The 16,959-nt window shown below is 42.2% G+C and overlaps 1 protein-coding gene across 1 annotated transcript in view; it reads right to left on the minus strand.

Annotated features, from left to right (window-relative positions):
• Positions 1-818: 818 nt before the first annotated feature.
• Positions 819-16,959, minus strand: part of tshz2 (teashirt zinc finger homeobox 2) — a 48,469-nt gene continuing 32,328 nt past the window's right edge. Inside the window, exon 2 of the mRNA XM_008319045.3 lies at positions 819-4,579. Coding sequence (XP_008317267.2) covers positions 1,554-4,579 — 3,026 coding nt within the window. The 3' untranslated portion in view covers positions 819-1,553. The remainder of the gene's footprint in view (positions 4,580-16,959) is intronic.

Consider the following 16,959-nt stretch of genomic DNA (forward strand, 5'->3'; position numbering starts at 1 on the left):
AAAGGAGTCGACGTCCTGATGGTAAATGTGATTTTTCTGACAATACCTGTCTGTAACAAATGTTTTGTTATTGTTTATTACAGTGAGTATAAACTGTTGACCCGCGGGCAGAATCCGGTCCACAAAAAGTCCAATCTGGAACAACAAGTGAGTGACATGATGGAAACTTTTTATTTAAATTATTTGAATAATTCAGGAATAAATCATTAAAAAAACTATATAAGTACTAAAATAAAGGGAAAAAATGATAGTTTTAAATATAAAACTATGTTATTAAATAATAAACACATAAATAAAAAACATTCTAAAAATAATTTAACCCTTGAAATAAATGTATTTTAATTATTTTACTTCTTTGAACGTTTTAATTAGGTAAAATAAAATAAAAATATAAATCTTTTCTCTTTTAATCAATAATTTAAAAATGTATCGCTTCATTTCCTTCTGCTATTCAAATATATTTTCATATTCATATATATTTTATATTCATTATGTAGTAATGTGACCTTCAGTCAATTCCTTCCTCATCTTAGTACTTTTCTTGTGAGCTTTAAAAAGTGTTTTCTTCCTTCATCATCAAGAATCTGAAGCTGTTTTTCCTCTGACACCTGATTTGTTGTTCTCTTCCTTGGTACTAAATAGTCAGTGCTGCTCTGTATTTTGCTTAAAAAAATATTTTTTTATCAGTGTTTTTTTTTCTCTACATTTTGTGACCAGCCTTCACTCTACTGTTCATTAACTATTTTTTTTAGCTAAAAAAAAAAACTACTTCCTCCCCCAAAAAACAGAGAGACAACAACAAACCCAGACAATCTGTTATCAAATGTTAACTCTTTATTTGAATAAGTAAAAAAAGGTGCAGGTATCACAGGTATCATTTGTCTTGATGTCGTCCTCGTTGGATGAAGTTTTCCTTTTTTCTTCTAAAACACTGTATATTTACAGGTGGAATATGGTTTGTTCCCAAACTGTGGGGTGGTTTTGGAGTCATGTACAGAATCAGAGCCTAAACTGGTGATTAAACATTTATTAAAGTGCTTCTTTTTTTTTTCCTCTTATATCATTGCAACACAAAAACATCTTTACATAGCAGTACACTGTACAGGTCGGCATGTGTGTGTCGTTGTGTGACGGGCTAGCTCCGCTAACGTCTGCACATTAGCGCAGCGGCTGTGGATCACGGGGAGTCGTGAAGTACAATTAGTTCATTACTTTGTCTTTGAAATACAATCAAAACTTGACATATCATACAAATAAATAGTAGTCATAGCCAGAGCTACTGCATGCAAACATCAGCATTAAGTTTCTTCAAGCAGTAATACGATTCATTACTGGTGATGCATTTGAGCGGGGTGCAAAAAGTACCTCTTAGTGTTTCCTTACACAGTTTCTAACCAGTGTGTTGTTGCTGCTCTCCATGAAATGTTTCGACAGTGATGCACATACACGACGATGACTGGGGATTGGCTGAAATGTCTCACCCGTGTGTTAAAAAAAAAAAAAAAAAAAAGAAATTGAAAGTGAAAGTAAAAGACAGTACTTTTTTAAAAACCCTACTCCTTGTCCATTTCTACGTATTGTGAATGGTTGTCGGGGGATTTGCTGTGGGTTTTACTCAGGTGGAGTTTGACGGCGTGGTTACTGGCAAATGTCCGACAGCACAGCTTACATTTGAACTTTGAGTCAATGTCCTCGTCTGTGATGAGAGCCTCGGTGGCTCTGACACTGAGGACTTTGGACAGTTCTGGCTCCTCCACCTTCGTGTGGTGCTCTACTGGCATTTTACACATGTCTTTGATTTGGAACCCCAGATGGGATTCCAGGTGGGAAATGAACCCGGACGGCGACCTGAACTGGGAAGCGCAGTCATTGCAGTAGAAGACTGGGTGGCCCGTGTCCATGTTCTTCAGAAATTTGGTCCCCCCGGTTTTGCGCAGTTGGTATTTTACATTAGCTAACCAGTGGCTGATGGTGGTCATGGACAGTCCAGTGAACTTGGAGATGTGCATTCGTTCCTGAGGGCCGAGGTCTGCGAGCAGGTACTTCCCCTCAGAGGTCTGGAAGAGGCTGGAGGCGAACTGGGCTTGGAGGATGAGGAGATGTCGAGGATTCCAGTTCGACTGTCTACCTTTGCGCTTGTGGACCGAGTAAACCTCTGCGGACACGTCCTCGAAGCGCCGGACGTCTGATTCCAGTTTCATGGTTGGGATCCTTGAAGGGATGGAGGGTTTGGGCGTTGTGGCTTTTGGAAGAACTTTGACCATGTCAGCAATATCGGACAGGGCGTATTTCTGTGGCATCGGGGTGGAGGGCTGCAGTGGAGCTGAGCCCGATTTGCTGTGTTTAGATTTAGTCAGGTCTATGGGTTGGTCATCATTAACAAAGAGAAAGCTGTTATCGGACCTTTTTCTCGTGGCATTTCTCAGCATTAACGCCGATTTCTCACTGCTACGATTAACGTCGGCAAATATGGACTGGGTGTGAGTAGAATGTTTGTTACTGGGCTTATTTGCTTTGCCCAGGTGATTGTTCAAAACTGACTGCAGTGCACTGAGAGGGTTCATGCCAAGCATATCAGGAGTGTCGCCGGGAGCCTCTGAAGCAGCGTTGCGTCCATTGCCGGCAGAGGGGCTGGGTGTCTTGCCTCTGTCAGAGAAATCTGGGCTCGACTTCCCTTTGATCGTCTCACTCTCTTCATTCACACAGTCTGCCTCCAGCTTTGAAGAGGAAGAAGAGTCATCCTGACAATCGCTGTCATCATTCTCCAACAGATCAAACTTCAAATTCTGACTTTCTTTACCCTCGCTAATGCCAGCCTTTTCTTTTTTGATGTCCACATTTTGATGCTGTCCCTGGGGAGCATCCACTCCCACAGCACCATGGTACGATTTTCCCTTCGGGGCAATCGGCCTCAGCTTTTGGTTAAATGTTTGCTTTAGCTGAGCAGTGGGAGACGCAGAGAGGGGAGTGTTTTTGATGATGCCGGATAGCTGATAGGCAGCGTGGATGCTGGGGTAAGCACTCCAGCTCGGTGTCCCGGTTTGAGCTTTGTTAATGGCAGAGGCCACGGTGTTGGCTAACGATTTAAGAATGTCCCCTCCTCCACCTGAGTCCTGTTCAAGATCCTCCTCGCGGAGATACGGGTATTTAAAAGACCTTTTGTCTGGTTTTTGATCTTCACTCTGCTTGTCATCCCTAGCTCCTGTTTCCTCCATTTTGTCTGATGTGCCTTCCCCCTGGCTATCCCTCTCACTCACCCCGGGGGACTCAGTTTTTGGAGAAACCTTTTCTCCCTCATTGTCACTGGCAGCAGGATCAGCCAAACCCTGCATCTTCTCTATGGCCAGTGGGTCAAGCGCTAACTGTTTACCCTTTTTAGAGGCTGAGTTTGTGACTTTGATGAAGTGCCCTGTAACCATCATATGTGTGGTGAGCTGCTGGAGCGTGTCATGAGAGCTCCCACACTCCATGCATTTAAGAATCTGAGACTTGCACGTCTCAAACTGCCAAGTGTAACTGGCTCCGTTCTGATAGCCGTAGCGGCTGCTGTTAGCGTTTGAAATAGTGGCAGCTCGTTGTGCCTCAGTGAAGCCAGGCACTCCAGTCGTGGAGTCGGGGGAACACGGTCGTGTTGTTTCAAAGGCTCGTTTCTTCGCTGGATGCAACAGTTTGGGTGTGATTACTGGGATTGGCTCTTTCAAAGGCACTTTTTGGTAATGCTTAGTTTTAATCATGTGGACACTCAAATCCTGGAGCGAATCGAAAGAGTGGCCACAGAACATGCACTTGAGAACTTTTTGCGCATCCTCCTTTCCCTCCAAATCCTGCAAATTCCTTTTCCTGGATTTAGAAGAGGAGGCGGAGGAGTTACTTTCTTTGCTGTGGTTGTTGTCCTGGTAGTGTCCACTCTTGTTCATGTGGACCGTCAGCTCCACAAGAGTGTCGTAGGCTGCGCTACAGTCCTTACAGCGGAATCTGCTGGCTCCAGTGAACACAGAGGCACACGGTTTGGTGGTTTGCCTGTAGAGGTGGACGGAGCTGAACAGATTGGGTTTGGACACGGGCTTGGGTGAGAGTGTCTGCTGTAGCGTCTTGGAGAGAGCGTCCTGGTGCCAGTCGAACTCAGTCTTGGTGCTCCCGTTGGTGCTGTCACAGTTGGCTTTGCTCGTGTTTTTGGCCACTTTCAAATTCATTCCCATGCCCGTCCAATAGGAATCGGACAGAAAGTTTGCATAGGCTGCCCTCATTTTCTCCAGGCTGCTGCCCATCTCGTCTTTGAGCTTGGAGCTGCAGCTCTCCTCGTCCCTCTGGCTCTCAGGTGGCGAGGAGGTTTTGAAGTCTGAAAGTCTGTCGCTGCTGTCGCTCAGGTGCGACTCCAGCTCTGCCTCTTGATTAGAAAGCACGCTGATGGGAGAGTTCTGGTTGCTGTACGTGACGTTGCTCTTGTTGTCCAGCTCTCTGTCCTCGGACACCTTCGGGCTGGTCTTCTCGGAACACTCCTCCTCAGTCTGGGTGTCATTGTCTCCGTCTTCCTCGGTGATGGAATCCTGAAGAGCAGCGTCTTCATCAGGCATGTATATAGAAAAAGAGAGGGGGAAAAAAAAAATGAAATTTAAGAAAAAAAAAAAACAGTAAAACAACAGTTTTAATTGTGCGATAATTTAAGGCAGACATTAAAAACAACATCAACTGCTAATTATTTGTGAGCAGCCATTTAGGACAGGATAATGACAGCTGCCTGTGCCTTAGGAGGGTGAAGACTGTAGTGGAACATAATGTCTTTACTAAAAGACTGCTGCTGGTGCAACAGCACCATGTAATTCACGATGGGCCATTGACTTAGTGCTGCGTCCAAGATTTTTCTGGCCTCAAGTTGAGATGTTTACAACAATCACTGGCCGCTGAGTGACAAAAGGAAATTGATTCTTCTCAGGCCTGTTAAGTGTTATTGCAAATGACCTATTCCATAGTGATTATAGATGTCACAAAAGTCCAATGAAAATGTAAGGCGTCTGCTCTGGATAACGTCTTCTCCCCGAAGCTACGCACGAGAAATAGCTTTACACAAACTCAGCCTTCCTCGTGTCCAACATCACTCTGTCAGTGGAAATAAAAAAGCTGACTGAACAACATTAAACAACGCTTGAATATTCAGTCACAGCACATCTGGAAATGAATTCAGTTGTTAACAAAAAAAAAACCCAAAACAACACAACCGTGGATATCGATGGAGACGATGATCACGACGCTTGAAAAAAACGGATTCAATTAGAAGAGTTGAAACTAAATAATTATATAAAAAAAGGCCCAAAGATTACCAGCAATTTGTCACGTCATTATGTTTTCTCTGACAGTCTCATAAACAGCAATTACGTCTTCCATCATTCACCTGTTCACGCTCCCAACTCGTAGAGAACCAACGCTATCGCTTCAATTAACAGTTAATTAAACAACAGTGGTTTTAATTGACACATTTCCCATCATACATTTAAGGGGAGGGGGCCGGTCTGACTCAGCATAAAGGGGCTGGTGTGGCTGCAGGGCGACAGCAGCATCACAAGACAAAGATTAAAATGTCTGTTGTGACAAAACCAATGCAGATTATTTCAAATCCACCTACGGAGCGACCGCTGGCGTATATTCTCCGGACGTCTCGGGAATAAATTCAGTTTGTCAGCGTTGTCACAAATCTGAAATATTTTCCACCTCGTAGACACGCTGAAAATGTGCATTTGGGGGAAAGACATGGCAGATGTTCCTGGAGTTAAATATGAATAGGACATAACAGCCCTGTCCAGGCACTTACGCTCTTCATGTGGTTACTATTTCTACTCCTGAAGCCGTACGCCTGGGAGAACCACACTGAGAAGTTCCACTAGAATGTCTTTACTTCTCTGCTTTCTGAAAGTACGACTTTTTTTTTTTTTATTATCAATATTTCAAAAGTGCCTCAAGAGAAGCCCTGGAGGTGAACTGCTTGGCAGCTAATGGATGGAGATGGAGATGGGATTCGGACTTTCAAAACAAACACGGGCAATGGGGCCTTGTGAACAAGAGCCTGTGTGTGCACACACACACAGAGATGTAGAAAAACACACACACACACACATGCCCTAGTGTGCTGTGACCTTGATCCACCATGAGAGAGGTGTTTTGATTGGCCAAGTGAGAACAGTGATGGCTTCCAAAACACCCTTGATGCTAAGGGAGAGAGTTGTCAAGAGCACAGAGGTATGTTTTATTTATAGTCTTATGTATTCACAATGAAGGAGAACACCAGTGGCTATGACAGGCTCCCAGTTGATGTCCACTCGCTTCAAAGTCATCGCTTAAGCTGAAGGACTGGCGAGAAGCTGCACCAAAGTGGGCAGATGAGCATTTTTCCAGTCCAGCGACGGTTTAATAGAAATGCATTCATTCCTGGTCCGAGACTCTGGTGTGAATGCTGCTCCCTGAATGTTTCATGGTCATGAAAGTCCACAAATATCTGCCATTTGGTGTGACCAAGTATTATAAAAATGCTTCCTGGAACATGGGCACGATTTTAAATGCAAAAGGGATATTTGTATAACTCGGTCAAACTAGGAATAATCTCACAAAAGAGGGAAAAACTCTGTGTTGTCGGTGACTTGAAGTGATTGAGATTTCATTATTTTTCGGTTTTCCATTTGAAATTTGAATTTCAAAAATTTAAATTACATTAAATCGCATTAAAGTTATTTAAATCAGACACATTTCAAAGACTTTCTACCACAACATTTTTTTTGACTTGACACTCATCTGTGTCTGAGCCCCGTTACTTTATATCGACCACTGCCTTCACTTGTCTTTCCATCTTTGGCATTTCTGCCGTTGACTAGACAATGACTAGATTGCCAAGGCATTTGTTGCTGATTTTGCGAGGTCTTTTGAAAATAAAAATAATTTCAAGTGAATTCTTGAAATTCTGTCCTTGGTCGTTCTCTGCACATTTGATGCAGATTCTTAATTTTTGTCTTTTCTTGGTTCTGTTTTTTTGGAGCTGGCAGAGATTAACAGCTGCCCTTCATGATGTTCCTCATGTTCTGAGCCTTTCTATCTGATGCCCCGACTCACAGACATCCACAGGCACCAATTAACCTTCTGGCAAGGATCACTGCGAGATACCCACATGTCTAACTTTGCGTCTCACACATCTCCACTTTTCCAGCTCTTGGTCTACCACGGCGCGGCGGCTGTCATGCCAACCTGCATCGCTCTTTAATACCGGGGAAGATTTAAGGCCAGATCATTACAGAGTGACACAGAAGAATTCAGAGGAAACTGCCAAAACGCGTCATAAATCGGCACAATTTAGGGAACGTCTGTCTGAGCAAAACAAAAGTGAGGAAGAGGAACTGCTCGCACAGGAAAGGGCTGCTTTGAAGACGCCGTGGGCGACTCCGAGCGCAAGGCCTCACCCGGTCCAAACTAGCCTCACAAAACAAGAGGCTGGCATGACTGGGTGGAGATTTAGCATGTCATAAAGTGTTGTAAAGCCTCCAATCTGTGTCACTACAAATTTATATCTTCAGACAGAGATATGCAAAGGTCAAAAAACCCGAGGTGTCCATCATAAATCAGACGCTTGAAGTGTTTATAACCTTTATCCGTTAGAACAGACTCTTGGCAAAGCGAGGCCTGGATTTACAGAAGCAGCAGTTTGTTTCCGAGCCAAAAGTCTTTTTTTTTAATACATCTAAAAAAATAAAAAAAAATGAAAAAAACCCCGTCTTTTTTTTTAATACATCTAAAAAAAAAGAAATAAAAAAACCCTAACCACACGGGAAACAGTACATTATATTTACTGCTACATTCGTGGCAGCACGCAGCCCGACTTAGTGCTGACATGACAGTGCGTCTAAAGGAGAAAGTTGTGTCAGACCTCAAGACCCCGCTGTTTTTAAATCTCAACTTTCGGCAGTGACGTCTTCATCGAGCACAATTCCCTCCTCCGCTTACGAGTCAGTCTCCTTGGAACGTGTCAATCATTTCAGAAATGCGGGTGCTAGCGGTAAAAGGGCATTCTATTTCCAATATCAACATGCCAGCAGAAACTTCTGTGGTGGTGAGAACATCAACATTTATCCCTCGGAAGGTCAACACTTCCTTCATTAATCTGACAAGCCTCAGAGAGTTAGCAGCCTGAGAAGCTTAGCTAATGGACAGCTGCAATACCCCAGCGCGGGGCCGAGAGAGTATCCGCGGTAACACTATCTTCAGAGAAGATTGGGTAATTCATAGGTGCCAGTGACAGGTCTGCACGTCTGTGCCACTTTCCCCAGTGCTCTCCGCTTGTCTCAAGCTACAGTTTTTGCTGCGTGCGAATCAATATCTCTTTTTACTTCCCATTGATTGCCCAGCGGTGGGACCGACCTAAGCAGGACTGTTATGACATTTCTAGATTTCCCCCTGTCCTTGGAACAATCAATTACACACGCATGGCAATCAAAAGCCCTGTGCAAAGTGAACCCACTTCATGACATTTTCATCTACCGGATTTATGCTATGAAGGAAAAAAATAAATAAAATAAAATAAAGACCAAGAGATAAAGGAGAGGCCTGCAGCACGGACACCGACCATGACGACGTTATCGCCTGTTTCCGCCTTTTTGTTTTTATTCATAAACTCCGCACAAAGTAATGAATTGTTTTGCATTTATTAACTGTGTTTGTCTGTTGTTGAAACTATGTTGTAAAATGTCAATCAAAAAAGTACTTCTTTTTTTTTTTTGAGCCCTGAATTTTTGGAAACAGGAAGGTGGGCTGATAAAAGCCACCATGATGTGATTACTTCAGAAAGATATCATTAGGATGAAACACACACGCGCGCGCCACACAGATTAGTGTTTGACAGTGATAAGTGGATGAGTCGCTGAACAAGCTACTGATGCATTGTCACATTTCCTGATTCTGGTTCTAACGACACGTCTGAAGTTAATTCCGAAGTGAATCACATGAGGAATGGTGAGCAGCCACGGTAACTCTGAGGCCTGGAGCCATCTGTAAGGATGTGTAAACACCTCACTCCTCACTGTTCCCCGTCAGGAAACAGTCTCCCTGAGCTCAAGGTCGCTGCAGAGTGAGTAGAGAACAATCACACCCAGTCTGCATAGTTTGACGAATTTGGTGGGGGCGGGGGAGGGAGTGGAAGGGTGGGGTTAATTGATATGGTGGAATGAAAGAGTTTCCGACTTGCTTTCAAACAGGAATGTGAAATCAGTTCCCTTCTGACCAATTATTTCAATCCAACACTCAGGTGTTAAAGAGACTTTCAACAAACCGGAACGTTGTTTCAATGCCTGAATCTTTAGCTTGTTTTACAGACAAAAAATTGATACATGAACTCCAAACACTCCAGCTTGTTCGAAACCAACAGCAAAACACCAAAGGTCAAAGGTTTTGGCGTCAAGATTTCATTTAAAAGGGTCGTCTGCCAACGGCTCCGTCGTAGACTTCAAGCCTCGAAGAGTGTTGTGAAAGAAACAATGGTTCCCTAATGAACTCAAGGAAATATTGTTGCTTAAAATGACTCCAAAAACTCAATCAAAAACACTCCGTGAGACTGTTGTGTAAGAGAGAACACGCTGATCAACATTTATTCGGCTAATTGAAGTGGAAACCTGCTCTGTGGTCCTGATGAATTGAATGTTTTTAAATCCAACTTTTTTTCGCCAAATGTGAAGGAGAAAAAAAAAACAAAACAGTTGCGATACAACAGTGGGGCATGATAAACCGTGACGCAGGAAACTAAATATGAGGGGTTTAAGGAAGATCTCCATTCCCAGTTGTGGCACAGCACTGGTTCCCAAAGTGAGGGGCAGAGCCCATATAGGGGGCACGGAGTGACTCCAGGGTGGTCAACAAATTTAAATTTTAATATATTTTTTCTTTGTCTCACATTGAAAACATGACTTGTTTGTAATTTTGTTTTTTTAATGTTCAATGAGAATAGCAGTTTTGTATCAACTGCTGTGTTTAAGCCACACCTGTGATTATGAATGCGCCGGGACCTTGACTGTACAACTGTCCTCACTACAAAAGTGAGGCCCCGCAATAAAAGTTCAGGAAACACGGCTTCACCGCTTAATCCTCTCCAAGGTCGTAAGAGGAGCTGAAGGCAATCACATCAGTCATCGGACGAGGGCAGACTGCACCCTGGACGGTCTGCCAGTCCATCACACGACCACATACAGAGACGGACAAACATCACCATCACACTCACATTCATAGTCTACGTTTGATGTTTGACGAGTGGACTACTAAACTACTGAAACGGGGATAAGGTCGAAAGTCCTGCCGAAAAAATAAAATAAAATAAGGTCGAAAGTCCTGCCGAAAAAATCTGCAGAAGTAAATATATTTTAGATAAAAAATACAAGAGACAAAAAGTTGAGTCAATTGGTGAAAAAAAATAAAAATGTGTTTGTATTTCTGCTTTAATAAATGAAAGTACATTGAGTTAAAATTATTTTATGTAAAAGCGATTAATCACGATTAATCGTGGTTAATTACAATTAGAAATGTGTTATTATATAGCTATAGAGAAGAGCAGCTTTATCTAGAAATATTTTTAATTTGTAGTTTAAGTCGTTTTTGTTTGTAAAGGAAATGTTTAAGATCAAAATAAAAAAAAGAAAAAGTAAAAGTCGTTTTTGTTTGTAAAGGAAAATGTTTAAGGTCAAAATTAAAAAAGAAAATGTTCATACTGCACTTAAAATAAAGTGGCAAAAACCAAAAGACGAAAAGAGTGCTTTTAATTTTTGTATGCATGACAGAGATGTCACTTAAAGCGCATTACTTACTTCACCAAACACGAGCTATTCATGCAGATAAATGCCTCGCTTTCGTACACACCCTCAACTTTAATATTTAATCAACTAATATCATCAAATAAAAACTCACAGTTCCAGAAAAAAAAAAGAAGAAGAAGAAGAAGGAGAAAAAAGACAACTCTGGGAGAGACTGTGAACGCAGCAAATGGCACAATGTGCTCAGATGGACCCAGAGCCAGATTAATATGATAGGATCACAAATGTGACACCATATCCTGCCATCTGGCTGTTCATTTGGGCAAAAATGATCACAATAATTATGGCAATTAATCAAAAGTGTTTGCACAACCAACATTCTGTTAACTAAAAACTTGGAGATGCACAGTCAACACACACTGAAGGCGGACTCTCTGCGCTGTACCATTTTGCCGCCTTATTTTTTTTTTTTAGTTTGGTTTATTTTAATCGTCGACACAAATGTGAGGATTTCTAAAAAATCTGTCCTAGCATGTTGCGGGGAGGCTAATCATGATGTTTACTGAACCAAATCAGATCGTCATGTGTAGCTCCAGGAGCTCCACTCTCCGTGTCACAGAGTGAGTTTTTGATGCCGACGAGAAGCTACGGCTCTCAGACGCATCCGTCGGCCTGCTGTCTAATTGAAAGTGAGCAGTGGGAGAGCATCGCGAGCTGCACTCCGCCACCGAAGTCATCACTTGGAACGTGCCACTGCGTCTCACCCAAAGGGTTTTACTATCTGCAGCGACAAAAGACAATTATACACACACAACAGCCACGTACTTCCTCACAGACCTGGACCGAAGCGCCACCGCGCCACCGCGCCAACCAACAAAGGTCTGGTACTGGATCGGACGCTATCATTTGTATAACTATACACAGAAAACCATGAAATTTCACAGCAACAACAAATATAAGCCACGCCCTAGTGTAGTATTTTATATGTAATATGTAATCGTATAAAAGTTCTGACTGACGTCACCACTAGGAGCCGAAGCCATCACACGTTGTGGACCCCTTGTATATCCAATAACTCTACTGCAATCCACTTCTCATTCCTCCCGTACACAGTAAATACAGATGTTGTCATTTAAACACACTGTGGGGAAGAATTTTCATTTCACTGAAGAATCTCAAAATTAAAATACCAGCTCGACTTCCTGTATTTGTTTGTAGAGGCCTTAGGTCAGACGCCCGACTTTAGTCAAACCGGCTTCACTGAGCGCAAGACAGTGAGTCTACGATGACACGATTGTCAAATGGACTCTAATAAAGTGTAGACTGATCGTTATTGTTGAGGACGAAGACTTTGTCTTGAAAGTTGCCTTTTTCAAAACTTTTCCTTGAGCCTCGGTCAAGATACAGAGTAATGACTAAAATCTACACACGCAAAATATTCGCAATTAATCACGATTAAAAATGTTTTATCATGTGAGTGAAAACAAAAAAAAAAAACAGTGTTTTATATCAGAATATTTATATTAGGTCCAAAAGTTAGCAAAACTAGCAAAAGGTAGATGTTATAAATTGAAGGGTCCATTTTTTTTAAACAAAAACATGTTCAGACAAAGTCTCTCAGACGTCTCCAACAGCTCCGACATCTTTTTAACTCTGTCAAGGGTTGAGCTCTTCAATGTTTTATTCAATCAGGTTTTTCCAACCCTTTCAAAATGACTGGTTACAAAAATCAGAGCAAACATCGAATTTTTCACTTAAAACTTGAATGGAATCCTGTCAAAATTGTTGACGTTTGAAAATTAGACAGAGCCAAACTGGTGTTTATCACGGAAACATGCAAAAGGTTGGTGTAACAGTAGATGAGGAAAGGGACAGGGTGAGATGAAGGCAAATAATCTGCTACCCCTGGGGGGAGCAGCTGAAAAAAGAAGAAGTTGACTCAGTTAGCTTGCTTCCTAACAGCAACGAGCAGCAAATATCAATGTTTTTTTAGGCAAAAACTGGATTCAAGGATCCAGCTGTTCTTAAGTGACCCCTGCTGGAGTGTCAGTAACTGCACCAGACAAAATAAGATGTAATTGAAGAGAACTTTAAGTCGTAAGCTTAAAACCGTGGTGCTGAGTATTGTTTACTGGACCTTTAAGCAAAGCTAGGCTAACGTAACGATTTTTTTTTTAATTTAAGGGAACCAACTCTCTAAATCAAATTACTGACTGCTGAATAAGCCGTAATAGGCTGTTTTTATATCAACAGTTAAAAAAAAAAAAAAACTCCTCTACGCAGCAGGAGTGGCTGCATCGACTAACAAGCCAAGGTAAACACAAACACTGTGGCTGTGGCACGGATGTGGGATAAAGTCACAACTGAAGAGGCTTCAGTTTATATATGTCAGATTATATATGATCTTTTCTGCACCCACTGATACAAAGTTCCAGTTGGTGGAGCAGGAGCGGGGAAGCTGCAGCTTCAGTGGATTTTCCAAAAAAAAAAAAAAAAAGGAAAGAACTAAGGGGAGAAGGGGTGGCAGTGGTGGGAGTCGGGGGTGAGGAGGGTGGGTATGTCGTCTCGCGCCGCTCTGTCATACGGTTTCTGAAGGGCCCATGACACGGCTCTCCAGGAGCGACATGATGAGGTCTGATGGTTCCTTTCTGCAGAATAGCAGTTTACCCCTCATTCACCCTTATCACAGGCAGAAGCCGCCGTCTTACTGTACGCCACTCACGGCTCTCTGCATATTGGAGCTGACCAGTCGAGCAAACAGGGCGGTACTAATAAAAGACCATCTTGCTTCGGTTCAAATTTCCCTGATTGAATGTCAGTCAGGAATGTTTGCGTGTCGGCGGGGAGGGAAGTGGGCCGTCGTTTTAAGGGCCGCGGCCGCGAACACACCGGGCCTTTGTTCTACCTTTATGAGACACTAAGTGAAAGGTAAACTCACCCTAACCTGCTGTCTGTCTTCAGGCACGACGATTTGAAATCAGGTTTTTATTTCAAAGCCGTTTGAACTTTAGCCTCTACTTCACGACGCCACGAGCCACATGTTGAGCCACATCATTTTTATTTTGTTAGTGATAATTAAAAATTATCAGATTAAGTCCATGTTTGAAGCCATGAACCAGATGTTGAACCACTTAAATTATTATTTTTTTTAATCATACAATATTACAAATCTATTAGAAAAACCTGGTTCCAAATGGCTAATTTTATTAAAACCATTTGTAACAAAGAAATAAATGTTGCTGCGTGAGTTAATGCTAGCAAAACAATTCAAATTTGAATCCATCGTGTAAGTAGCGGAAAGCGTGTATCCGTAAGATGTACATATGATACGATCGGACAGTAGGGGGCATTGTCGCCCTTGTCAACATTAGCTGGGTGACCACGCCCACTAGTGACAGCAGCTGGTAAGGACAGGTCACTGTGACATCAGGCAGGCCTGACCGTGTAAAACCGTAAGTACAGAGTAATCTGCATTAAAGACCGTAATGAACGTAGTAGACAGAGTGGAGCAGAAATAGATCACGTGCTGAGCAAGCACTTTTAAAACAGTGGGGAGAAGAACTCCCTTTTAACCTGAAGAAATCCCCAACAGTGTGTGTGTGTGTGTGTGTGTGTGTGTGTGTGTGAGAGAGAGAGAGAGAGAGTTTATAATTAATGAAGAAAAATGGCCATTATCATGAATTAAACCCTTAAACATCTTCAGTGTGTACTTTGTAGTAAAAATTCAATAGTTCAATATACATAATTATATAAAATATATACATCCTGTATACTGTAACCAGTATATATGTATATGTACTGTACAGCAACGGAGTACCAGCTGCATTGGAGTATTTTCCCACTCCTGCTTCATAACATTGGAACACTATACATATAATATGAATACATAAAATACTCCATCATCGAAGCAGTATGAATCAATCGAAAAGTCAAGCCATATATTTCCTAATAAGGGAGCACTTGCTCTTTGAAAGTACACCTAATATAAAGACTGTACTACAGTACAGGTTGGTATTCTGACAAACTCAGAGAGAGAGGATTGCGAATAATACCTTCATTTTGCAGTACACCACAGTACTGTCAGTGGCAGTGAGTCTGTCCCTGTGTCATAAACTCTGTGTGAACCCACAACACTGGCCTTCCCATACACCCCCCCCCCCCCCCCCGCCTGAAGGTCAGGCCTCGATGACTGTGATAGTGCAGCTGGAGGAGACTGTGTGTATTCTATTAAAACAATCTGCATTTCACTGACTCGTCCCACTCCCTCTGTCCCTCTATGGATCTTTCATTAGGTTCTGGAAGAACTCCAGTCACAGCTTTTCTTGTAGCAGCAGTTTTATGCAGTTTTCAGCAAAGAGCGGGCGTTTTTTTTTTTTTTACAATCCTAGTTCATTAATAGTAGATTGCCACTTTTTCCCTTCATTAAATACAATGCGACTACAGAGTGAATTTGCAGCTGAAGCGTGCTACTGTCAGCTTCTGGTGGGACCAAAGGCTGCTTCATGGCAAGCATAAAGGGAGGGAAGCGATCCCGCCAAACCTGGAGCTCCGCGGGACAAGACGAGCAAACAGAAAGGAAGAGGAAGGAAGGCTTCAAACACAGCCCCGCATCCAGACGCATTTTAATGGCAAATTTGTTGTCAAGTGTCCTCCCCGAAATGATTAGGGCCCGCTGTTTTCAGAAAAGTGCACACTTCTGGATCTGCCTGGTGTGCACTGACACGGTGACAGCCTGTTCTGAGAACAATGGCTGCCCAAATAGTGAAATGTGTTGGCACCTGGTAGTTGAAAGTTTCCCCTGGAAAAAGGCTTTCTGTGCTGTTTGTGGGTCTTCAGCTGTATTGATATCCGGATGTTGATTAGAATAATAAAAAAAAAAAAAAAGAAAAAAAGAAAAAGAATTCCCAGAGCAGACACGTCATCCTGGGCCGGAGATTGACACTCACTCCATTGAGCCAATTATTTTTGTTCAAAAGGAATAAACGCTGCTTTAAAGACATTGTTAAGGCGTCTGTTTCCAACGGCTTCGTGGGAAAAAAAAAAAAAAAAAACGTATTTAATGAAAGCGTCGCCTACTTAGTGTTGCTTTTACTACCTGTAATTACAAAACCAAACATTGTTTCCATCCGATGTTAAGGTTGAAAACAGAAGGAACGCGTAAAAAAGAACAATGTGGGAAAAGTCCAGTCCAGGTACCGGGAATTCTATTGGGAATTATCCTGAAGCCACCTTTAATAACAGGAGATTCACGCCCTATATACACATATATATATACATACATACATATATATATATATATTTCATTAATCCCCAGCTGCATACGTGGCCCCGCTGTTCAAACACCAGCACTGGAAAAAGTCAGTGCAACAAAAATATTTTCATTGTGCTATATCCTCATTTAGCCTGGGAGAGAGCAGCGTGACATTTCTAAGGTGTTGGGCTGTAATGGAGGAGGAGTAGGTGATAAGGTGGTCAAAAACCGACAATAATCATTGAAACAACTTTAAACTGACAAAAGTCATATTTAATAAAAAATTACTGAAAACTAACCAGTTAAAATCAGACATTGCTGTTGAATTGCTGTTCATCAGAATTGGAATCAGGTATACCAAAAGTATTAAAGGCAAATACTGACACACAGATACCATGTAAACAAAAGCTGTGAGTACTACTGAAGTCAGAACGCATTAGGAAAACAAATCACACTCCCAAGCGGCTGATTTTTGAGATGTTGCCTCACGTGGCATTTCTTCAAGTTCCTTTTATTTCAGCACAGCCTGTGGCTGAGCTCTCTAATTTGCCCCAGCTTTGGCTTCACTCTACCATGTAAATGCAATCAAGTTGCTGACAAAGTATTTCTGTTGGCAGAGCCGCCGTCTACTCTCTACATTAAAAGAAAAAAAAAAGAAAAAAAAAGGGAGGTTGAGGGAGGTGGAGACAGAGCGACAGAGGAACGGTTAATGGAAATGAGTGACAGGCTTTCAGAATGATTTACAACGGGTGGCGCTGCGGCAGAGCCAGCACTTGATGGATGATCCTGAAAGACGGAGACGAACCATAAATCATGTCTTTGAATCATTGACAGAGATAAAGGAGGGGGAGAAAAAGCAATGGCATTGACGTTCATTCTTCCAATAATGTACATTGACGAGTTACACTACGGAGCCTTAATTAAAAAGTGAACACGGGT

The sequence above is a fragment of the Cynoglossus semilaevis genome, chromosome 10 (genome assembly GCF_000523025.1).
Source record: "Cynoglossus semilaevis isolate Cse_v1.0 chromosome 10, Cse_v1.0, whole genome shotgun sequence".
In the NCBI taxonomy this organism is placed as follows: Eukaryota; Metazoa; Chordata; class Actinopteri; order Pleuronectiformes; family Cynoglossidae; genus Cynoglossus; species Cynoglossus semilaevis.